The sequence below is a fragment of the Hylobates moloch genome, unplaced genomic scaffold (assembly GCF_009828535.3).
Source record: "Hylobates moloch isolate HMO894 unplaced genomic scaffold, HMol_V3 SCAFFOLD_1, whole genome shotgun sequence".
Taxonomy (NCBI): Eukaryota; Metazoa; Chordata; class Mammalia; order Primates; family Hylobatidae; genus Hylobates; species Hylobates moloch.
The window spans coordinates 10,444,742-10,470,299 of record NW_026652276.1 but is presented as its reverse complement, the minus strand read 5'-3'; the positions used below and the strand labels follow the sequence as shown (position 1 = coordinate 10,470,299).

The window sequence follows — 25,558 nt, the reverse complement described above, 5'->3', positions numbered from 1 at the left end:
TAAGAGTGACCTCTAAGGGATGATCATGCCCACAATAAGATTTTTCTAAAACCCTGAGATTTCCCTCCTTTCACGTTTATCCTTGAGGAAGTTTTTAGATTAATAAAGCCATTATATTCTCTTTGCATGTAGGTCTCACATGGGTGCATTTGCTTGGCAGAGTCTAGGTTGTATGCCTGCACCCTAGCTGACAGGGAGGCTAGAAATGCTGAATAATGAAGGAAATAAGACAACAAGGAAAACGTTTCCCATAATCCCTCCACCTTGGCATCTGATCATGCACGGTGCTAGGGAAGTGGAGGCAAAATTGATGTCCTCAGCCCTGCTGGCATTTGGTTTTTATTTGTTTATTTTTTTGAGACAGAGTCTCGCTCTGTCACCCAGGCTGGAGTGCAGTGGTGCGATCTCGGCTTTCTGCAACCTCCGCCTCCCGAGTTCAAGCAATTCTCCTGCCTCAGCCTCCAGAGTAGCTGGGATTACAGGTGCCCACCACCATGCCCGGCTGATGTTTGTATTTTTAGTAGAGACAGGGTTTCACCATGTTGGCCAGGCTGGTCTCAAACTTCTGACCTCAGGTGATCCAACCGCCTCAGCCGCCCAAAGTGCTGGGATTACAGGCGTGAGCCACCGCGCCCGGTGCCTGCTGGTATTTGTACGTGTGTCAGCACAGTCCTTCTGGAAAGCAGTTTGGCAGTTACATGAAAAATCACTAAGGATCTATCTTTTTGACTCATTCATTTTCTTCTGGTTGTTGATGCACAGAAGAAGAGCTCTATGCATGGCAATGCTCATTTCAACATTTTTGTGAGTGAAAAGCTGGAAGCAACATAAATATCTAGTAATACAGGAATTGCTAATGAAATTGTGATTCTTTTCTCAAAATATTAATATCTATTGAAGATGATAATTAGGAAAAGCAGTATGAAGCAGTATGGAAAATTTTATTTTACTGTATAATGAGAGATAAAAGCAGAATATCTCATTATAAGAATGTATGTGCTCATGGAAAATGACACAATATACATAAAAATTAACATTAGTACCAAATGCTATTATAGTAGTCTTACAAGAATACCTAAAGGGAAAAAGGAGAACAAAATAAATGAATCCCCTGAGGCCCATTTGAACTTTAAGAGCCTGCCAAGGCCTGGGGCTGGAGAAGAGATCAGTTAAGTGGAGCTGCCCTAATACCCACTCCACGGGCCTCCTGCGACTAGGGCTGGAGTTATAGTCAGCCATGGGCCTCTGCCCTGGGGACCCCAACAAACATCCTGCCCAGGGCTGGAGCCGATCAGAGGCTCTGCGGGTTATAAACGCTCCCAGAATCTGGGAGGGCCAGGGAGCTGGCTTAGAAGCCACTCAGTCCAGAGGAATGCCCAAGCACACCATGGGGCTGCTCTGCTCCAGTGACCCTGCGGCCCACAGCACAGGCCCATGATGCCAGAAACTGCCTCCGCTCTCTCCAGAGGGCTAGGTGCTGCTGCTCCCCACCCAACAGAATGATGTGTATTCCCCACGCGCCTGATCCTCCACATTGCCCACTTCTGAATCAAAGTCATTTGCTTGGCAGAATCTAGGTGATGTGCCTGCACCCTAGCTGCAAGGGAGGCTTGGAATGTGAGTATCTGTCTGTTGCCTTGGGAAATTAACAGTGTAGAGAACCTGGTTATAAGGCATTCTTCAGCCACAGGTGTCACAGTTGTCCACTACAGTTGGTCAGTCTAGTCACTGTATTCCATGATGCTCACTAGGTACGGGCTTTGCTTTGCTTTGCTTTTCCTTCCTTCCTTTCGACGGGGTCTCACTATGTCACCAGGCTGGTCTTGAACTCCTGGGCTCAAGCCATTCTCCTGCCTTAGCCTCCCAAAGTGCTGAGATTACAGACATGAGTCACCATGCCTGGCCTAAGTATGGGCCTTTCAAAATTAGTGTAGAATTTTTCATATTCTTGGCCCCATAATTCTACTTCTGAAGCTCCACACAAGACATGAGCAAAGATGTATGTATCAGAATGTTCACTCGAGCTTTATTGATCATAGCGGAAGACGGAAACAATGACAAGACCTAACATGAGGGAGTGACTAAGAACAGAGGCTGGAAGGTAAAGTAGTTGGGAGTGGCTACTCCTGAGCCTGAGGCTGGCTTTGAATCATGTTCCGCCACTTCCTAGTTGGCTAGTGACAAGTGAAGCTCTCAGTGTGATCGTTTTTCCAGCTGTAAGATGAGGATTATTGCAGTACCAAACTCATAGGATTGTAAGCATTAAAGGAGCTCATAATGTATTTAGAATAGTGCCTAGCACGCAGTAAGCATTGAGTGATGTTAGCTGCTATTATTATTATTATAGCTATGAAAATGTAATTTATAAGATTTGTATTGAACATGAAAATGATCATAAAGTTAAATAAGAAGCAACATATTATCAGTATGTTCTGAGTTACGTAAAACAATGCACATAAAAGGAAGGAAATACTTCAAAATGTTCCCAGTTATCTCTGGGTGGGGGGCCTGTGAGTAATTTTTATTCTTTCTTTTATGTTGTTTGCAAGTTTTCTATACAGAAATTGTGTCACTTTCATAACTAGAGGAAAATATTTATATCTACCTGAAATAGATATTTGAATTTCTCAGGGGAAAATTTCCCTTGAAGACCTTTAGTGATAGAGGATTAGACTGTGAAGCTGGAACGATAGAATGTGCTAGAGAGTTCAGTCGTTGAGTAAAAGGAGAAGTGAGTTCAAAGTTAGTTGTTCTGTGTAGTGTTCAGTGCGTGTTGTCAGGCTCTGGAAGAGATGCTTTCTCTCATTTAATCCCTCAAAGTTCCCCTGAAGGAGTGACTGCAGTTGTGCCCATTTTGCTGCTGACAACCTCAAGGCTGAAAGGTGAAATCCTCTGCCCAGGGCCACACGGCCGGTGAGGGGCTACGCACCGTGGTGTGACTCCAGAGCCCTCTGCACCTGTGCCACGGTATCCCTCCAGACTTGGGACTTTCACCTAGTCAGACACCTGCACGTGACAAATTGTTTTCTTAAACACTGTATATACAAATACAGGCTTCTCTATGATTATCTTTATGGTAGTCTTTAATGATAGCTAGCTGGAAGGAGCAGGAGTTCCTTATTTACTTTTTGCACACTGCTTGTGTTCCCATTTTTATGCATCTGGATTATTCACTAGGACCTTTTATTATCCTTCTGTCTACCTGGGCGTTGTTACTTGACCTAAACTATCTGAAATGACAAGTTACTACTTTCAGGATAAGATGTGGTTGTTTTATGACTTCTTTCTATAATTTAGATTAAATATTATCTAATGTATGTGGATTTTTAAAAAATACATGATATTTTGGCTGGGCACACAACTCACACCTGTAATCCCACCACTTTGGGAGGCTAAGGTAGGAAGACTACTTGAGCCCAGGAGTTCAAGACCAGCCTGGGCGATATGGTGAAACCCCATCTCTACAAAAAATACAAAAATTAGCCAGGCATGGTGGCACATGCCTGTAGTCCCAGCTTCTTGGGAGGCTAAGGTAGGAGAGTCACTTGAGCCTTGGAGTTGGAGGTTGCAGTGATCCGAGATCGTGCCACTGCACTCCAGCCTGGGTGATAGAGCAAGACTCCATCTCAAAAAATAAATAAGTAAAAATTTTTAAAAGGGGCTTATCACACTGCTTTTGCTTGATAACTTTCTCCTTCCTGTGGCCCTTACATTGAGTGGGGAGAAGAGAGGAGAGACACATTTGTGAGATAGATATAAAATTCAGCTCTCCCAGCAGTGCAGGGCCAAGGCAGTCATTGGTTGGTAACTGTCTCTCTGGTACGACAAGCCTGGCCAGGTGTCCAACTGGTCCCACAGGAGCCTGGGCACTGCTGGTCCCTCAACTCATGGACAACTTTCCAGAGTTCTTCCTCCCTTCCAGACTGTCACCTCCTCCTCTGTGAGCTTACCCGTCTCTGCCTTCCAGCTCAGTGTTACTGTTCCCTAAGGTTCTATCCTAACCCTCTGCTCTTCTCTCACTGCCGTCACTGGGGAACCTTGTTTCTCCCCTTGGCTTCAGCTACCAGATCTCTCTCCTGAGCCACGAACCCCTACTGGACACAGCAAGCACAATCTTGACCATTTATCAAGCATCCACTCTGTGCCAGCCATTGGACTAGAGGCTATTTCTTCAGGTATAATTTACAAACAGTGAAAAGCACAGGCCTTACATTGGGGAGTTTAGTGCATCTTGATGAATGTGTGTATCTGCATACCAACACCCAGTTATATACTTTGTCTTTTAAAAATTTCAAGTCAACTCAAATTGTTATCCTCGTATTTATAGTTGAAGAAACAGGCTAGATGAAGTTGAGTGATTTGAGTGAGGTCACACATTAAATTCATGGGGGAGCTAATTGCAATTACAATACTGATTTAACGTTTCTAGAAGGTAGTGCTCTGTTTTGGATGATAAGAACTCAGCATGTTCAAAGCTGCACTTGGCATTTCTTTAATTCAGTTAGAGCTATTGATTCCAAACTGGCCTACATAAAAAGGGAACTTATTGGCTCATGTAACTGAAAAGTCCGGGAAAATGTTCAGGCACAGTTTGATCAGGGGCTTACATGCCACTAGATCCGTTTCTCTGGCAGTACTTCTGGACTCCACTTCCTCTGTTTTGAGGTCATTATTAGAAGCACTTTCCCCTCACAGTGCTTAGAGTCCTCATCAGCTCAAGCTGTACGGATTCATTCAAATCCTGCCAGGGAAGAGGAGGGAGGGGAATTAGACAATGTGCTTAAGTCAATATCTTATCCCTACTTTTCCCTGGAATTCTTTTACCCAATATTGAAAATTCTGGTGTCAGGGTATTATAATAAACAATGTATAGTGTAGTGACTTTATAATTCTTTTAATACAAAAAGAATGAAATCTGTTTAAAGAGAGGTTCTATTTGTTCATTTACTTCTCTAAGCATATGGTTTCACTTCTCAATGATCATACTTGACCCCAAAATCCAGAAGACAGTTTATAAATTTAGGGAAAACACAGGAAAAAAAAAGCCAGCTCCCAGACCAACATATTGCCAAAACTTAAGGCAATATTGTGCAGTAAAATTTTACAATTTTTTTTTTTTTTGCTGAATGTGTTATAATTCAGCCAGAGAATCAATAAGAAGAAAATTATTTCACTATGAATTCTAAAAAGGACAAAATGAATGTTTAGTATAAGCCAAGGATTTTTCTTTCTGCCCTTGTGGGACCAGTTGGACACCTGGCCAGGTTTGTCTTGCCAAAGAGATAGTTACCAACCAATGACTGCCTTGGCCCTGCCCTGCTGGGAGAGCTGAATTTTTGTGTCTATCTCATAAACGTATCTGTCTCCTCTTCTCCATCCCCCACCCAAGGTATCCTCTTCCTCTCCCCAAAATATTATTTTTTGGATTAGATGAGATGACCTCATTGAAAAGTAGTTTCCCCCCAAACACTGAAATGTTAACTGTTACTTTCGCCAATACTTCTAGGGAATGGAAGACATCCTACGCTGCTTCATCAAAGAAGGCAATGCCGAAATGATCCGCCAGATAGAATTCATCATCAAGCAGCTAAATTCCGGTCAGTTTGATGCAAGCATCTTTGATCTATCTTTTGAATTGTTCACATTTGCCAGAAAGACACATGGCGTTTCATTCAAGAGACGTTTAGGAAGCCGGGCATGGTGGCTTGTGCTTGTAATCCTGGCACTTTGGGAGGCTGAGGTGGGTGGATCACGAGGTCAGGAGTTCGAGACCAGTCTGGCCAATATGGTGAAACCCTGCCTGTACTAAAAATACAAAAATTAGCCAGGTGTGGTGGCTTGGCCTGTAGTCCCAGCTACTCAGGAGGCTGAGACAGGAGAATCGCTTGAACCCACGAGGTAGAAGTTGCAGTGAGCCGAGATTGCACCACTGCACTCCAGCCTGGGTGACAGAGCGAGACTCCATCTCAAAAAAAAAAAAAAGAGGCCTTTAGGGAGGTGGGGAGACCCAAGTGAACCCATAGACAAAAGTTCAGCCAGGTAGGCTGAGCACGGTGGCTCACACCTGTAATCCGAGCACTTTGAGAGGCCAAGGTGGGTGGATCATCTGAGGCCAGGAGTTCGAGACCAGCCTTACCAACATGGTGAAACCCCGTCTCTACTAAAAATACAAAATTAGCTGGGCGTGGTGGCGCATGCCTATAATCCCAGCTACTCAGGAGGCTGAGGCAGGAGAATCACTTGAACCTGGGAGGCGGAGGTTGCAGTGAGCCGAGATCGCACCATTGCACTCCAGCCTGGGCAACAGAGCGAAACTCTGTCTCAAAAAAAAAAAGTTCCGCCAGGTAGTCAAGGCCAGATTGTCCAAAGATTAACAATCTCTTATCGTACTCTAGGCATATAGTCAACAAAAAGAACTTAAAAGCAATTACAGAAACCCTCCCCTAACCTTGTAAGTTCTCTTTATGTGGCCTCTCCCTTTCCCCTCCTAAATCCTGCCCCACTATTAAGGTGGCTTCCCCAGGGTCCTGGGGTCAGATAATGAAAGCAAATGCCACTGTAGGAAACTTCATCATTTTCCCACTTTTATTCATTCACTCTGGAAAAACTGATGTTGCCAACTGCAGTGTGGAAGGAGGCAATGTGGTCCTCTTTCTATCCAGCCTCCTCCATTACCATAACAACCCACATCCCGTAGTAAGCAGGAGAGAGGAAGGCCAGGAAGCCCGGGATGGGGCAGAGGTGGTAGGGAAAGCTCTTCAGCTCTTTCTGTGGACTCCTGACATCATTCACCTGCCAGAGGTACCAAGCACTGCTGTAATCCGGGGCCAGGTTTGTCACCGAGTCTCTCTCCATGCCCTTCCCTGACACCCAGCAGTCCCCATCCCTGCAAGTCACATGCATGAATCCCTTCTGCACACGAGCAGGAAGTGAAGAGCGAGTCTCAAGAGAGCTGCTCAGCCAAGGCCAGAAGCCCCCAGGTGGCCTTTCTTCTAGCTCGGGGTTCACAGTCTGGCTGTACAGGGCGGTCACCTGGGGAGATGTTTAAATCTTTAAGACTGTACCCCACACAAATTAAATCAGAACCTCTCAGGGAGGGGATTTCAAGCTCCCATTGGGGGTCCCATGTGCAGCCAAGGGCAGAGCCTCACTGCCTGGGTCGCAGGAACAAGGGTGTCCAAGGGGCTCCCGATCAAAAGGAGGCAGCTGAGGAGAGCAGCCAGGGAGCTTTGAAACCTTTGTCCTTTTTAGGCTGGGTGCCCATTTGCATTGAATATCTGTTCTTTCGGTTGTATGGAACAGCTATAATTCATCCCAAATTCAGGTGGGCAAAAATTAGAACTTTATTTTCTGCAGTAACTTCATTTCTGATTCTCAACCCTCATTCTGGCATATTGAAAAAAATAAAAATAAGACCTGAACCTCAGTGCTGCCTGAGGTTGCTCTCCCGCCTTCTCTGGGTAGGCCACAGTGTGGGGGCGGAGGATTGTTGCACATCCGCACCATAGTCCTCAGCTGTGCCCAGCCCTCCCAGGCCAGGAGTTCTCTGCATTCAGGCTGAGAATCTTCTTCAAGGCCACCTGTGTGTTTTAGTCCACTGAGCTACATCTGTCTCCTTGTCTTCCCTCCTTCCTGGCAGCCAAGAAGCAGGATGCAGGCCCCCTTTACTCTCTGGCCCAAGAAACATCTTTTTCTCTTTTATAAGCCTGGCCCTTGGACCAGCCTGCTAGAGTGGGATAAGGGGACAATTTACACTTTTGTAAGGGATGTCTCTGGAAGAAATTGTCTTGGGCAGAGCTAAACTTTCTAACCCTGGGCGTTCTGGAAGGCTTGGGAAATACCTACTTAGTTCAGTAAGTTATTGTTTAAATAAAGAGGGCCTAAAGTGTTTATCTTTCTATCTCAAGCACCTAAGTTATTCTGTATCCATAGGACAGCGGCAGGAGCCCGCCACTTTGAAACAAAATTTGATAGTGATTGAACATTCAGATGGAAGACCAGACATACAAGTACCTCAGGACACCCATCACTAGCATCAAATCAAAGTGAAACCCAGGAGGAGAGCCCCCATCCTGTCTTCATCCTCAAGTGGAAATTAATAGCAGAGTACAGATTGTTGCTAGTGTACCAGTTCTTAAGATGTGTGAAATGGCGTTGCCACCATCTTTATTGAGATTATTGGTTTCCTTGTTCTATTTCAATAAACTTGAAAACATCTCTGTGGGTTTTCAGTTTTCACACGTCCAAGTCCAATCACAGTCTTCTAGCACAATTTTTCCAGTAAAATTTTAAGGTCTTCAAGTATTAAAATTCAAGTATATTTTAGCAACCTAACCGCACAGGTGGGGAAGGACTATTCTGCAAAGCCTAAAGGAAAATTCCAGCTGGTGACATTGACAATGCCTAGTGAGCTGCCAACAGCAACAGCAGGGAGATTTGTCCCCTGGCTTGGGCCTGTACCACAATGCCAGCCCTCAGTGAGGGGAACCAGCACCAGAGAGACAACAGAGGCACCAGCCAGATCACTGGGCAGGAGCAAGGCAGAGCCCCCGGGAAAGGAATGATACTGGCCATTCTAGCCCCACGTGCGTTAGTTATCAGAGTGCGGGCACCTCGTGGAGTGTGCACCAACTCAGGGAACAGGATGGGAGACAGTCATCCCAGAGAGGAGCTGAGGTCTACAAGGCACTTCACTTCTCAGGACAGGATTATTCTGGGTGGTGGGATAAGTCTGAGCCAGCAGGCCATGAGGTCATGGGGTCAGGAGAAGGGGAGCTAGGCAGGGGGAGGCAGAGAAGGAGAAGTGTGGCTGGGCTGTCTGTGGCCTTACAAAATAGCCAAGAGTCTTAAAAAAGGCATTTCTGTATTCGAAAATGAGCAGTTTATAACTGATGAGTACAGCAGCACTTCCTGAAGGTGGAATGGTGTATGCTGTTGGTGGATGGGGAAGTTAGTCATTAAACTTCAGCCAGAAAGCAGAGTGGCATCGCATCTTCATGCCTGCACAGTAGCTTTCTAGACTAAATGGCATTCCACAACAATGCTGCAACCCGTGGGGCATGCAAGCCTCAGTGAGCGGGGGACACTTTGGTGTCCCGCTGGCCTCGGTCCAGTGAAGTCAGTGGAGTCCTTCCTTTTAGAATGAGCGTTGGGTTGAGAACATGGGTTTCTACATCATCCCTCCTGGGGATGGTTTGTTGTTTGATCAAATGTGGGTGCATCCTGCCTGCCACTTTACAAGCTGGGTGCTCTCCTCAAGTATGGCTTTGGTTCCTTCTTTTCTCCTACTTCCCGTTTGACTTCCTTTCTTCTTTCAGGCTTTCTTCACCTTCATGTCATTTGTTCAAGAAACAAATGATAATCAGAAAGATGTAGTAGGGATAGAGGGAGGAGTAAGTCAGCTGCTGTGTCCCCAGGGACTCACAGTTCAGTGCAGTGGGTGAGAGACAAGTCGGCAGGCATTCATTCATTAGTAAGCAGCAATCTTCCAGAAGTGGCATGAACTGTCAGGAGTTCTAGATAAAACGCTGAGCGTGTTCAGGGGAGGAAGAGATGGCTGCTGAGCAAGGGGATCAGGGAAGACTCATGGAGGAGAAAGTACCAACACCTCTGCAGTGCCTGCTTCGTACCTGGCCCTAGGCCAGGCGCTTCCCTTGTGGTGTATTGTGAGGTCCTCCCGACAACCCTGAGAAGTGGCTGGTACGACCCCCATTCTACAGAGGAGGAAGCCAGGGCTCTTTCTTTCTGTAACTCCTTTGTGCTACTAACTTACTGCTCTTTTGTAAATTCTTAAGAAGACCTAGCAATGAACCACAGAGCCTTCAGGAACCCTACCTGCCATGCCCACCACCCATACCGCCCGTGGAAAAATCATGGAGTTTAGAGATAGGCTCGGCTTGAATCTCAGCTGTCTGCCACTTACTAGAAGTGAGACCAAGAAGTCTCTGTCCTCTCTGTGCCTCTCTGTAAAATGGGGGATAATAGTCAACAAAATATTTGTAAGGATTAAGTGAAATAATGGGTGTGGCAGGATCTAGCATGATGCCTTGAAATAAATATTTACTTTCCTTCCCCTAAATTCCCCTAAAATTATATGCTGGCTTTTAATTTTCCCCATGCTACTGTAACCATGTTCTGGTAAAAATGGAGAGCTTTACCATTTAAAATTGCTTAGGATGATCTCAGACAGTGACTGAAATGGTTGTGATTAGGATGGTTAGGAGCACGATGACTTTGATGTAACCTCATTCGCATTAAGGTGTTTATGTCTCTGCAGAGGCTGACAGATTCCGTGGACCAAGGCTCCCACTGTTTATCCATTATTCATTGATTCTTTTTTTCTTTATAGAAGAGCTACCAGATGGTATTCTTGAATCTGATGATGATGAAGATGAAGATGATGAAGTAAGTTGGAGGTTCTTGACACCACATAGAAAACCCATACCAAACTATTCTCTTTCCTGCCTTGACAAGTTAGTCCAGAAATGGAGATTTTTCATTCCTGCTACACTATTTCTCACAATTCTGAGGGTTGGCTAAAGCTCAGCTGGGTGGTGGTTCGGGTCTCACTTGGGGTCTCACGTGGAGAGCCCAGTGGCCATGTTTGAAGACTCCCACACTCATTGGGTTCACAGCAGAGGCGCAGCATTGCATGTCATTCGAGTTTCATGGGAAGCTGAACAATAACCATTCTCCTGTGTGAGCTTTTGCTCTGAAGGGGCACGAGCCTCGGCCTGTCTTCCTCACCGGTGGGAGTGCTGGGCGTGTAGGCGCCTGGCGAGAGTCTCTGGCGTGAGGGGTCCTGGGTTTAGTTCAGAGCTAATGGAACTGACCAGTTTTCTCTGTTATTTGCATTCTTTTGACTTGTGTTTCCTCAGCTGTGAAAAATCTACTTGCCTGGTGTTTTAGAGCATGAAGGTTTAGAAGTTAATGTATGTGAGTCTCTGAAATGATGTAAAGAATGGTGACTCGGGGACTGTAGTCAGATTTTCAGATGACAAGATTTTACATGATTTTCCTTCAGAGACCTAGGAAGAAAAGACCTGTTGTCCCCTCTGGTCATCCTTGATTTGCCTGCCTTCATTTGCAGGGAGCAGTTACTCCTGCAGTGAATGCTGGAACATTTTCATCTATTTTGGGGGGAGCATTCACTGAAAAAGTGGATGTCAGAGGAGTTTTTTTGTTTGGAGTCATGGCCTATCAGTTTGTAAAATGTGTAAAAGCCAGGTTTTTGATCACTGATGGCATCAGTTGGGAAAGAGGTATTTAAGAGCCCCTGCCAGAGAGGATGTGCTAAGATCTGCTAGGAGATGCTTCCTCAGCAGATGGCCTCTGTGCCTGCCATTTTCTTCATGAGCTGCAGGTGGCATCAGCGGGCACATGCTCCTGCTGGCTCTTCCTGCCTTGTCCAGCAGTGCAGAGCTTGACCTCCAGATAGGGGTCCTGGCCCCTATCATCTTCTCCAGGCCCCTTTGTTTACAAAAGTGGAGCCAGAGGGAAAAACACCAGCTTGAGCTCACATAGAGATTTGATGGTGGTAAAATTGGGTTTAGAACAGGAGTCGGCAGACACTTCGTGTAAAGGAAAAGATAGGAACCATTTTAGGGCTTGCAGGCCACACAGTCTCTGTTCCAACCAGTCAGTTCTGCCATTGTAACACAGTGGCTGTCAGCAGTACGTAAGTGGCTGAACATGGCTGTGTTCCTGTAAAACTGTTTATGGACGCTAAAAATTTGAATTTCATACAATTTTTGCATGTCATTAAATATTTTTTCAAATACTTAAAAACACAAAAATCATTCTTAGCTGGCGGGCGTAGGAAAGCAGGCACCTGACACGTGGGCCATTGTTTGCCAGCCCCTAGGCAGTTCCCGGACTCAGGCAGCCTTCTCTGGATTATAATGAGTCACCACCTTTGTGCCTGGCCGTTCAATATCATTCTGAATGATAGTTTAATGTTTAATTATTTGTTTTTAACAGCTTTTTTTCATTGTGTCCAAAAGTTCGTCTTGAGATCTGTTTTCTTCCCTTCTTGTATCATCCCTATGGGTTTTTCGGTTTGCTTTGGTTTTTCGTTTTGCTTTGTTTTTGCTATGAATCCTGTTTTTATCTTATAAGGGAAAATTCATTTTGTTCAACTGTTCTAGTTAATGATGAGAACTCAATTTCTGGAAATTTACTTCTGAAAGCAATTGTCTACTATAAATGAACAAATACAGAAGTCTTATAATTTTCTGGACTTTTGCTACTCTTTTAAGAGGTTGATGTTTGAAAATACTTGTGATAACTAGAATTTTCAGAAGATTCCTAGAAGAGGTTTAGTTGGAAAATTATAAGGAAAAGATCTGTCATTTGGGCCAAATGGGACTTTGTGATGAACGCCGGGCAGCAGATGGGGGCTCCTTCTCCCAGGTAAGCCTCACTGCGCATCACCAGTGTCAGCAGGGGCAGTCCGGGCACAGCCAGTCTTGCCTGGATTTTACTCAGCTTTCACCGGAGGCTAGCATTACATTTATAACTGTCTTTCAAAGTTGGAGGGAAAAAAGAGAGTGACAGATCTTAGGCTAAAAGAAAATTTGTAAGAATCCTTTGAGAAGTAGCACTGTTGTTGGAATGTGGTTATCACTTCCCAAGGTGACAGCTCTGAAGGAGACAGCAAAATTATTTGCAAGGTGTTGGAGTCATACCTTATCTTGCTTAGCAGTGTAAATGTTCTTTCATTTAATATTTAGACCCAAAACACAGAAAAATGAAACCACTGTTTTCAGTTAGCTGCTTAGCGACCCTAAAGATAAAATGGTTCTAACGGGGCCAAGCACGGTGGCTCACACCTGCAATCTCAGCAAGGTGAGGTTATAACCTCCTTTGGGAGGCCGAGGTGGGCGGATCACTTGAGACCAGCCTGGCCCACATGGTGAAACTCCATCTCTACTAAAATACAAAAATTAGCTGGTTCATGGTGGCGTGCACCTGTAATCCCAGCTATGGGGAAGCTGAGGCATGAGAATCACCTGAACCTGGGAGGCGGAGGCTGCAGTGAGCTAAGATCCTGCCAGTGCACTCCAGCCTAGGAAACCAAGCAAGACCCCATCTCAAAAAAAAAAGGGGGGGGCTCTAGTGGGATGGGGCCTGAGACCAGGATAAACTATGCTCACTCTAAATCACATTGAGCTGAAATCTGTGCACTCAAAACTTCCACCACTACTATCCCTGCTCCACTGGAAACTCTCAAGAGAACCCCCGATGCAAAGTCTAGTTTTTCTCTGTAATTTATAATGACTTGATCTAATGTGCTAACCTAACAAAGTTATGTCTGAATATACATACATTTATACACTAAAACTAAAAAAAAAAAAAGGTAGAGCTAGAAATGCATCTTCTGATTTATAGACTGTCTACGATATAATGTCAAATAAAAAAAGGAAATCATAAACTAATTTGACCAATAATTTCAGAAAAAGCAAATGTATAAACACACATGGCTATGGATTATGTATGTGCCTATGTAGCGGAAAGGTGTGGACATTTACACCCTCTCTGCTGACATTATAAACTGCAAGGGGGGAGTAGGAATAAGGAAGTTTGGGTGAGAAATGCAGAGAGGCCCTGAGGCTCCTCAAGAGAAAAGTGAGAATAGGACACGGGGTTTAGTGGCGTGGAAGTCAGTTGCTGTGCATTTTTGTGGATTGATGGAACAAAAGCGAAATGAATGGATTGAGGACCAGGTGGGAAGTGAGAAAATGGCTTAAGAAGTGTATGCTGCTCCTCGCCCAGTCTGGCTGTGCACAGAAGAGCAATAGGGGCTGAAGGGGGCATTTTTGTTTGTTTTAAGATGAGAGAAACCTGAGCATGTTAAAATGCTGATGGAATAGCTCCAGCAGAGAGGGAGAGCTTGAACATTCAAGGCAGGAAGAGTCTACAGGATGGCAACGAAAAGATGGGTGTTTTCATTGTTTTCTAAATCACTTATACTTTCTTGGCCCACAAAGCCCCAGACCCATTTAAACCTCCAGAGAAACAAAACCATCATTGGATCTGCTTGGACAATACACCCCAGGGAATGGACAATGACAGCTGTTATTTAAGGGTTCAAATGCATCTCATTTAGCACTTTGGAGAAATGTGTTACCTGATGCATTTATTTTATATGAAACAGACGTAATATGTTACAAAAGGGCTGATGGTAAATCACTAAGCTTAGGAGCCTGGTTCCATTGTTCTCACCCCCAGTGACTCAGGTTTCCTAACTATATATCACAGCCAGTTTCCTTGTATGGCTTCCTTAAGTAGAAATGCAAGGCCTTTCTGTGCTAGAAGACTGATTTTAAGACAAATATTTTCCCCTCTTGACAAAATAGGTTTAAGTGCCAGGTGAGGTCAGCTGTGGACATTGACTTGCTGGTTGCCATGTAAGTGACAATCGTATGCTCAGCAATTTCCTTCTATACAAAGTGCTCAAATCTAAGAGTTGCTCATATATTTACTCAACAAATATTTGAGGGCCTCGAAATAACACTATTGTAGGAACTAATGGGGAAGGGATGCAAAAGAAATCTAAAAGAGTATCTGTGGTTTAAAATACCTCCAAGAGTTTCCAGCCCAGATAGGGAAGATCACAGTGATTCTGACAACAGCAGCTCCCGCCTGTTGGCAGTGCCGGGTGCCAGGCACTGTTCTAGGCGCCTTATGGGTGTTCAGTCATCTCCTCTTCTTAGCAGCCCTGTGGTAGGTGCTATTTTTATTCACGTTTCACAGATGAGGAGACAGAGAGAAATAGGTCACTTGCCAAGTTCACACAGCTAATAAGTAACTGATGGGGCTGGGATTCAAATCCAGGTGGTCTGACTCAGTGGTCCATGCTCCTAACCACTGCCCTATATTGCCTTCTTGTGAGACATACATGAATGCAAAACAGCAAGTAACAGAAAATAAGTATGTGATTACAGATTCATAAAGGTGATAGACACAGGAAGTGCTGCAGAAATTCCAAGTACTCCAGGAATACTGGGAGATGGCTGGCCTGGAGTGAAAAGGAAGTGAGATGGGTTGAGGAAGGGAAGGGTGTGGCCAGCAGGGGTGGCATCCTCTAGGGAGACAGCACAAGCATAAGCTTTATCCTTTGCCTCTCCACTGCACTCACATCAACCCCCCCAGAAACCCATGTTAGTGATCTAGTGTGTGCACGTGCTTTCATACTTAAAAGATGCACACGCAGAGTACACGGAGGTATGTGCTATACACAGATCCATATATACTTTTGTCAGTATTTGTTTTTCAAAATGAGATAACACAGAGATAGAAATGCACATACTTCTACACCATGTTGCCTTTTTCTCTTGTTAATGTTCCTTGAAAGTCCTTCTGAGTTAGGCAGTGTAGCAAGTTGATACTTTTTAATGCTATGAATGTATAATTTTCTAGATTTTTTGCTATTTCAAACAATGCTGTAGTAAAATCTTTGTAAAAATATCCTTATTTACCAGGGCTTTTATTTATATGGGCTTTTGCTGCTGGATGAAAAAGTATTTTTTTATAATAGATTTTTCCAGATTGCTCTTTTCGAAGGCTGTTAATAATTCAGATTTCACTAGGAGAACATGAAGGAGCCTCTTCCCTCCATCTCCACTAGCAATAGGTGCTGTTACTCTATATTTTTTTAATGTTTTTGCCAATCTGGATTTGGATTTGCTACATTGTACATTTCCAATTTCATATCCTTTCTGTTTTTTTCAGTTGCGCTTCTTTCCAAACCCTTTTCACCATCATTACAAATGTTTTAAAGATATATTTTTTTGAATGTCTTTTGCTACAAATCTTTTTTAAAAAATTTTTTAAGTTAAAGATTGAGGCGGGATGTGGTGGCTCACGCCTGAATCCCAGCAATTTGAGAGGCCAAAGCAGGCACATCACCTGAGGCCAGGAGTTCAAGACCACCCTGGCCAACATGATGAAACCCTGTTTCTACTAAAAATACAAAAATCAGCTGGGCGTGGTGGTGCGCACCTGTAATCTGAGCTACTCGGTAGTCTGAGGCGCAAGAATCATTTGAACCCGGGAGGTGGAGGTTGCAGTGAGCCAACATCATGCCACTGCACTCCAGCCTGGCAGAGCAAGACTCTGTCTCAAAAAAAAAAAAAAAAGTTAAATATATTGGCTTTTCTTTTATAGCTCCTGGGTTTCCTGTCTTGGTTAAGGTCTTCCCTAACCCTAAATTTTACATGTAGTCTCCTAGGTTTTCTTTTAAGATTTTAATTTTTTCATGTAAGTTTTAGTTATTAAATATGTTATATGTAGGAAAGAAAAACATATACGTTTATATAAGGTTTGAAGTAACCATTCTCCAATTTTCGGTTTCAAGACCCATTTACATTCTTAAAAATTACTGAAGATTCTGAAGAGTTAATGAGTATTTTGTCTATCAAAATTTTTTAAATGAGAACTTAAATATGATAAAATGTTAAATATTAAAATATTAAATAACTTAAAATGGCAATAATAAATCCATTACATTAATATAAATAAGATATTCTTATGAAAAAGAATTATTTTTCAAAACAAAATTTTATTAAAAAGTGTAGCATTGTGGGTTTTTGTTTTTGTTTTTTTTTGCCAATCTCTTTAATGTCTGGATCAGAAAAACACAATTTGATCTGGGCTGTATCTGTTGTCATATGTTGTTTTGATTGAAGGACATAAAGAAAATCTAGCCTCACACACCTGTGTAGTTGGAAAGGGGTGAAGTATTTTCAAAGACTTTTCAGAGAGATATTTTTGCTCAGTATTACTTTAAAACCAGACAGGTAATAGTTTATTAAAAGTTAGTTGCAATGTGGAATTAGAAACCAATTTTAAATATCATTTTTATTGGCTGGGTGCAGTGGCACACGCCTATAATCTCAGCACTTTCGGAGCCCCAGGTGGGCGGATCACCTGAGTTCAGGAGTTTTGAGACCAGCCTGGCCAACACGGTGAAACCCCATCTCTACCAAAAATACAAAAATTAGCTGGGCATCGTGGTGTGTGCCTGTAATCTCAGCTACTCTGGAGGCTGAGGTGGGAGAATCACTTGAACCCGGGATGTGGAGATTGCAGTGAGCCAAGATCACGCCACTGCACTCCAGCCTGGGTGACGGAGCGAGACTCTGTCTCAAAAAAATAAATAAATAAATAAATAATCATTTTTATCTTGTTAATTAAAATTTGTTGATCTATTTTGCATTTTGTTAATTTGATTTTCTGATTGTTCCCTAACAATCAGATGTGCTAATGTATAGAAATACAATTGATTTTAGAATATTGAACTTGTATCCTACAACCTTGCTGAACTTATTAGCTCAAAGAGTTTTTTGTTTGTTGTGGGTTTTGGGTTTGTTTCGGTTGTTTTGTTTTGTTTTGGATTCCTTAGGATTTTCTGTATAACAAGAGTGTGTCATCTGTGAATAGAGATCATTTTACTTCCTTTTCAATCTAGCTATCCTTTATTTTCTTGCCTTGCCTAATTGCCCTGGCTAGAGCCTCTAGTACAATGCCAAATAGAAGTGGAGACAGCGGGCATCTTTTGCTTGTTCCTGATCTTACAGTGAACGTTTTCAGTCTTTCTCCATCTAGTACAATGTTAGCTGGGATTTTGTCATAGATCTCGTTATAAGATTAAGAAAGTTTCCCTCTGTTCCTAGTTTGCTGAGTGTTGGGTTTTGTTAAATGCTTTTTCTTCGTCATATGAGATGATCATTCTTTGGTTTTTTCCCTTTCCTACTATTGATATGGTGTATTTATTTATATTGACTTTCAGGCCAGGTGCGGTGGCTCATGCCTGTAATCCCAGCATTTTGGGAGGCCAAGGCCGGTGGATCACCTGAGGCCAGGAGTTCAAGACCAGCCTGGCCAACATGATGAAACCCCATCTCTACTAAAATACAAAAATTAGCCGGGTGTGATGGTGCACGCTTGTAATCCTAGCTACTCAGAGGCTGAGGCATAAGAATTGCTTGAACCTGGGAGGTGGAGGTTGCAGTGAGCCGAGATTGCGCCACTGCACTCCAGACTGGGCAACAGAGTGAGACTCTGTCTCAAAAAAATAATTATGGCCAGGCATGGTGGCTCACGCCTGTAATCCCAGCACTTTGGGAGGCCAAGGTGGACGGATCACCAGGTCAAGAGATCAAGACCATCCTGGCCAACATGGTGAAACCCCATCTCTACTGAAAATAGAAAAGTTAGCTGGGTGTGGTGGCGCACGCCTGTAGTCCCAGCTACTCGGGAGGCAAAGGCGGGAGAATTGCTTGAGCCCAGGAGGCAGAGGTTGCAGTGAGCCGAGATCACGCCATTGCACTCCAGCCTGGCAACAGAGAGAGACTGCATCTCAATAATAATAATCATCATCATCATCATTATTATTATCATATTGCTTTTCATACTTCCCAGTTTCTACTGGCATCCTGCCTGTTTCATATTTTCAATAGCTCTTTTACCCATGCAGGATTTTGTATTATAATTCATTGATCATTTGGAAAATATTGGCTTACGAAGTTTTACAGTTTTTCCAAATTTTTTGTTTGTTTGAGACGAAGTCTTGCTCTGTCACCCAGGCTGGAGTGCAATGGTGCAATGTCTTGGCCCACTGCAACCTCCGCCTCCTAGGTTCAAGCGATTCTTTTGCCTCAGCCTCCCAAGTAGCTGGGGTTACAGGCGTGTGCCACCACGCCTGGCTAATTTTTTGTATTTTTAGTAGAGACAGGGCTTCACTATGTTGGCCAGGCTGGTCTTGAACTCCTGACCTCAGGTGATCTGCCCACCTCGTCCTCCCAAAGTGCTGGGATTACAGGTGTGAGCCACTGCGCCCAGCCCCAAATGTTGATACATTTTATTATATAACATCAGAAATTGTGTATTAGTTAATATCAACACCAATAGCATCAGAAAAGCCTTTAGGTATTGGGAAGCTATTGAGCTCACAATGGCAGATGTAGGTTTCTCAAAATTCTCATTTTTTCTTGAAAGTTTAAATTGTATTATTGCTAACAAATACTACTGGTTGTTTTCCTTAAAGTGACAGGCTCACTTCATTAATTTTTGAGAAAACATCTGCTGTATAAGCACTAAATAACCATAGTCTGTCAGTTACTCTTTCAAATGAAAATACATCAAATACATCAAGGTGTTCCTTGAAAAAAGTGGCTTGCAACTTAATCTCACAAGTCCTATTCCTGAAGATAGCCATCCTGCTTTAGTATAGCAGAACTGCTTTATCTGCCTGTACATTCCAAAAGATGGGCCATAAGGGTTGAGAGTTAATAAAATTAATTCCTACCACTTCATCAAGGATAGCCTTAAATGAAACTCTATCTACCTGTCATCTGTCATCTGTCATCATCCCCGTATTTATCTATGGTGAAACATAGTGACTGCTACTAGAGTTTGAGATTGCTGCCTTGGTTTGTGCTAAGGCACCAGTGGTTTTACCCATCATTGCTTTTGTATCATGAGTGCAAATGTCAATGCATTTGTTCCAGGATAAACCATGAAAGTCAATAAAGCATCCAACACTAAATATTTCAGCCAGTATTACTTGTGCGTCGTTGCCAAGTATTTACATAAGAGATCTTCGTGATTAGTGACTGTTGATACTGGAAGATTACAAGCAAAATAACAAATCCAGGTGTAGTTCTGCAGATGAGATATTAACTCAGCATTCACGTTTGCAGCTTAATATTTAATTCGACGGGCTATTGTTTCATTGGAAAGTGACACTACTGTGATTTCTTTTGTAACTTTCCATCCAGCAGGCATTCAGCAGTGGCAGCTGTACAAGGCTATTGTGTGTGCTTCTCTAGCGAAGGCAATATAACTTACCTACCCTGTAAGGTCCTTTACTGGCTGTGTTTTAAAATTTTGGGTGGTGGGGGGAGAATAATTTTAGATTTACAGAAAAAAATAGTAGAGCGGATTCCTGTCTACTCATCATACAGCTGCAGTGGCTTTTTAATTTCTAGTTTGAAAAGTGATAAAAAACAAATGTTCAATTTCTCACTTTTAAAGAACTCATCACGATTTAAATAAACTCATCACTCATCAATATTTAAACAAACTCATCTTGTTTAAATAGTCAAATTCTTTTTCATTAAACTCCAAATGGTTGGTCTCAAAATTGCACTCCAAGTTAACTGACATTTACACTCCAACTTAACTGACATAGTCAAATATATTCTGTTACATAAGTTACAATAAGGTAAATTATTGACATCTGTAAAACTGAGGGAAAGACAGCTTTCATCATATTTATTTTTTATTGGCAGTTTCATCCAGTTTCTTTGGAATAGATTCCTCCCTTCCATGAGTCAGAGAACTTTCCCTCCCTTATTACTTCCCTCCTTCTTGCCACTAGTTGGGATTTTGATTGGGACTACATTAAATCTATAAATCAATTTGAGTGTTTTATTCCATAAGCATAGTATGTCTCCATTGTTTTGAGGCCTTTTTATACTGTGCTTCAAATCTAGTTTAAATATCTGATACATAAAGACTTGAGTCATTGCCACCTTTTTTTTTATATCCAGAATCATTTGGAGAATAATCCAATGTGAATAAATTCAAATGTGAATCATTTGAAGAAGCTAATTGGTAGAGTTAGAACAGTACAATGGCCAAATTAATACTTTTCTTAGAATTTGAGACAAGAAATAGAAAAATGTGGCTGTTGGTCACATTAGTGCTGTAATGGAATTGTAATGAAACACGGCATGACAGATCCAACAAAGTGCAATCAGAACTAGCTAGACCGGGGCATGGAACTTGTATACATCTCGAGAGCAAGAAGTTAAATTCAAGAAGATGGGCTAAACAAGATAGGAACAAGCTAATTGTCCAAGCAGTCAAGAGTAACAAGATGTTCCAAGTGAGTCCTAAGAACTCAGGCAAGGAGAAAAAAAAAAAAGAACTCAGGCAAGGAGACAATAAGAAACAACACAGGACTCATAATCCACACAGAGGATCTGGGCAGTGAGTCTTGAACAACAGGGGAAGAGACAGTGAAGCTTAACACAAAGCAAGAGTTTTATAATCTTATTCTTCCTTCCCTTCTTGACCAGAGCCACAGGTGGCCTTAGCACGGATGTGGAGCTCTAGGGTGTCTGGTCCAAGGATGGTGCTCAGGGCTGGATCATCGAGTTCCTCTGAGAGTGCCTCTCCAGAGGGCTCCAGTGCAAACCTCAAGGTGCCCCTGATTTTCCTTTCCCTTGCCCTGGTGTTCTCCCCTCTCCATCTCGATTTTGCCTGGGAACAGCTCTGCTCCATGGAAAAGACAGTTTGCTGCTCACAGTGCCCCAGAGGCAGGGGCGTGCCACACCACAGGGAGCCACACAAGGAAGCACTGGGGTGGAGCAAGAGGCCGAGAGAGGGGGTAAGTATAGGCGAGGTGGCATAAGCATGCTGAGGATTGTTTCATTTGGATGAATTTCAGTGGGCTCTCGAGCAAAGGGGCTTTCCCTACTTGTCTGATACCTAGCCCTGGGGTGATTAGGGCAGGTGGATAGTGGCCAGGCGTGTGAGAGCCCGATAAAGGAGATGGTTGGGGTGTGAGCTCTGGATTGGTTGATTTGTATTTGGAAAGCGCACTTGGGGGCAAATGTTTTAATATTGCTAAGAGCTGACTAGTTCTGGAAGGGGCAGTCCCTCCAGGGCCAGGCAGGCTCCAGACATCAAAGCATCAGCATAGAGGGAATGGAAGACCTGGCTAAAACATGAGACCTCCACAGCCTGGCCTCACTGAATATTCTAGTCTCATCTCCCTCTCCTCTCAGAAATGGACTCTGGGCCTGAAGGAGTTCCAGGGACCTTACATGGCCCCAAACCCCCCTTCTTGGTTTTCCCACTTCCTTTATCCCATCATTGCTGTCAACCAGGTTCCAGAGCAGGGACAGTTGATTGCCACCAGGCATCTGGCCATAACGTTAACATTGCTCCCCTTGTTATTCAGCCCGATTGACAGAAGCTGAAGTCTTTCAAAAGGAACTTTTATTTAAAACTAAAGGAAGAAACTTAGCAAATAAGAGAGATGTTCAAGCATAGGTTCCAGATTGAAATTGCAGAGCAGGTGACATCCCAGCTGAGGAGCAGCAGGAGCCAAGACACCGGCCTGATGCTAACCAAGGGGGGTTCACTTTGGCTACAGCTCAGGGAGTGTGGAGGGCAAGGGTGGGAGACAAAGCTGGAAGGGTGAATTGGAGCCAGACAGTAAAGAGTGGACACTCACTGAAGATATGTGAGCCCAAGAGACGTGAGCAGAGCCGTGCCTTCAGAAGACTACTCTGGCATCAGTGTTCAAGTTCACTGGGGACCCGAAGAGCTTAGTGTGACAACACAGCCAGTATTTTCCCAGCACTTCCGTGTGCAGCCATGGGCCAAGAGCTTCCCTGGCTTTCTCCGGTGTATTCCCCTCACGCTTCTGCCAGGTGTGTGCTATTCTTAGCCCCATTTTATGGATAAGAAAACCAAAGTTCAGAGAGGTTCAGAAACTTGTCTAGGGTCCCAAGGCAGTAGCTGGTGGGACAGAGATTTAAACCCAGGCTGGCATGAGAGCCTGCAGGCTGCAGCGGGAGTGGGGCTGAGCTTGGCTGATGGCAGAGGGTGCTCCTGGAGGTGGGACCTGCAGGAGTTGGGCATGACATGAGCAACCGAAGGCTGGTAACTTTGGACCCTAGGTAGCTGGGAGGATGGTGATGCCATTAACAATATGGGGAACACAGGCTGGGGGTGGGAGCAGATCATGTGTAGGGCGAAACTAGATTTTGCACGTGTCAGGAGGCACAACAAGATGATGTGGGTAGAACAGAAAATGATGGGGCATAGAACCAGACAGTTCCTGACCAGCTTTCCTCCAGGTGACCTTGCATTCCATACGCAGAGACATACTGTTGAAGGTTTGGGGCCTCCTTTCTCTTCGGCCACCTTCATACGTGACCTGTGAGATTGTGGACCCACTTGAAGCTGCTTCCGGGTGCATGTCCAGAGAGCCAGAGGCTAGCTGCTCTCCATGAATCAGTCACCTCTGATGGGTCACCCATCGTGGCCAGCTCGCTTGGCGTGGCACAGGCTACGCTTCTAATCCCCGTTACCTAATGAGTAAAGAAGCGTCTGTCTTATGTCTGTGTTACTTGCAGGACCTTTCCATTATTTAACCAAGTCAATAAAGAAACTAGTGTTTCCCAATTAAGGCTTTTGCTTTTTTCTGGTACCTTTTCAGCTTCTAAATTCGTTTATTTCTGCAACACTGCTCCTGTGCTCTCAGACCCTGGCTGGGATGCACCACCCAGCAGGCTGACTCATTGCTCCTGCCCTCATTTCCACTCTGGTTTCTATGGAAATAGACATCCGATGGCTCAAAACAAGGTGAGGGCTTGTAGACACCTCATGATTCCTAGGCATTTATAAACCCTATTTGTCCAACATCGGTTGCCTTGGAAACAGGTGCAGAAAAGGTTTTCTGTCTTATCTGATTTTTTAAAAATTTTACCAAAGCAGTGTTTGAGTTTTTCCTGTTATCACGGAATTTGGGAATAATAGTACATTTTGTGTAGTGAAGCATATTTCTAGTTTTCCATTATTTGATAAATGCATTCTGCATTATTTCATTTTACAAGATTTATTTAATAAATAAATACGTTTCTATCCATTTGATCAAATCACTGTCACTTGGTATTCAAAGATGAAATGCTTAGCATCTGGGTCTAGAAATATGACTGGAGAAAAAATGTGTATGGCCTGCTGTTCCTTGCAACTTCAGAATTCGAGGCATCTAGGGCATAGATGTCTCAAATTCTGAAGTTGGAAGGACAACAGGCCATATACCACTTTTTACAACTTTTTTTTTTTTTTTTTGCAAAATCTAAGATTTTTTTCCAATTGAAGTTAGAGTTTAAGTGATCAAAACTGATGTTTATGCTGAACCTTAGCAAGTGGGAAAAGCCAACTAATTATTTCAGTCTTATACTATCCTGACCAAGGTTCTCGGCTTGTATTGCTGCTTGGTTTTAAGAGCTCAGGGTCTGTTTACTCAAATTGAGCCATTTTCTATCTAAATTCTGTGTGCCATCCATGTTATGTAAAATATGGAGCATGTCTGTTATAGAAAACATAGAAATAGAAGCAATTTTCTATTAATCGTGAGCAAATGAGCAATGCACCATACTGGGTTTAGTGGAATGACGAGGACTACATAACTGATAGTCATTCATTAAGCATTTGTTAGGCATGGTGTATTAAAGTTAAGCTATGGGGCCGGGCGTGGTGGCTCATGCCTGTAATCCCAGCACTTTGGGAGGCTGAGGTGGGCGGATCACCTGAGGTCAGCAGTTCGCAACCAGCCTGACCAACATGGAGAAACCCCATCTCTACTAAAACTACAAAATTAGCCGGGCGTGGTGGCGCATGCCTGTAATCCCAGCTACCCAGGAGGCTGAGGCAGGAGAATTGAATTGCTTGAACCCGGGAGGTGAGGTTGCAGTGAGCCGAGATCGCGCCATTGCACTCCAGCCTGGGCAACAAGAGTGAAACTCCATCTCAAAAAAAAAGGTAAAGTTAAGCTGTGGGCTGGGTGCAATGGCTCACGCCTGTAATCCCAGCACTTTGGGAGGCCGAGGTGGGCGGATCACCTGAGGTCAGGAGTTCGCGACCAGCCTGACCAACATGGAGAAACCCCATCTCGACTAAAAATACAAAAATTAGCCAGGTGCGGTGGTGCACACCTGTAATCCCAGCTACTTGGGAGGCTGAGGCAGGAGAATCGCTTGAACCTGGGGTAGGGGGGAACGGAGGTTCCAGTGAGCCGAGATTGTGCCATTGCACTCCTGCCTGGGCAACAAGAGCGAAACTCCGTCTCAAAAGATTAAAAAAAAAAGGTTAAGCTGTGATCTGCTGCTAGGGGCAGTCCAATCTTTAAGGGGAAAAGCAGAGTAAGTTCACTTAAAATAGAAAGACAGAAAAGCAGGCCAGGCACAGTGACTCATGCTTGTAATCCCAGCACTTTGCGAGGCTGAGGTGGGAGGATCGCTTGAGCCCAGGAGTTTGAGACCAGCCTGGGCAACATGGTAAGACCTCATCTCTAGAAAAAATTTAAAAATTAGCCAAGTGTGCTGGTGCGTAACTGTAGTCCCAGCTACTCGGGAGGCTGAGATGGAAAGATCGCTTGAGCCCAAGAGGTTGAGACTGCAGAGAGCTGAAATTTGCGCCACTGCGCCCCAGCCTGGGTGACAGAGCGAGACCATGTCTCAAAAAAATAAAAATAAAAATAGAAAAAGACAGAAGCATAGTGAAAATTAATGTTGCTGTGTGGGGAGGGACACTGCAGAGAATTTGTTATGCAGCTCACTTTGCAGCCGGCTGTGTGCTACTTTCTGACATTTATTTTCATATCCTCTTTCCTGGTGGAGTCATTTTTTTTTTTCTTTTGCTGCTATTCACACTGCCTTTTATTCTGTGTTAGTGAATTGTAAGTGCTGCTGGGACAGGGCCGTATCAGTGTGGTTCTCCAGAGGCTCCTCACTACCTGGCACAGCACTTGGCA

At 43.8% G+C, this 25,558-nt stretch overlaps 1 protein-coding gene across 6 annotated transcripts in view; it reads left to right on the top strand.

Annotated features, from left to right (window-relative positions):
• The window catches only part of ARMC9 (armadillo repeat containing 9), a 168,847-nt gene that overhangs the window by 89,776 nt on the left and 53,513 nt on the right, over positions 1-25,558 (top strand). For 5 of the 6 annotated variants that reach the window (XM_058437383.1, XM_032753920.2, XM_032753916.2 and 2 more), the window contains 2 exons: positions 5,507-5,597; positions 10,349-10,404. In XM_058437383.1, coding sequence (XP_058293366.1) covers positions 5,507-5,597; positions 10,349-10,404 — 147 coding nt within the window. Of the gene's footprint in view, positions 1-5,506; positions 5,598-10,348; positions 10,405-17,791; positions 17,937-25,558 lie in introns of those variants that run through there. The other variant, XM_058437401.1, reaches the window with a different exon arrangement.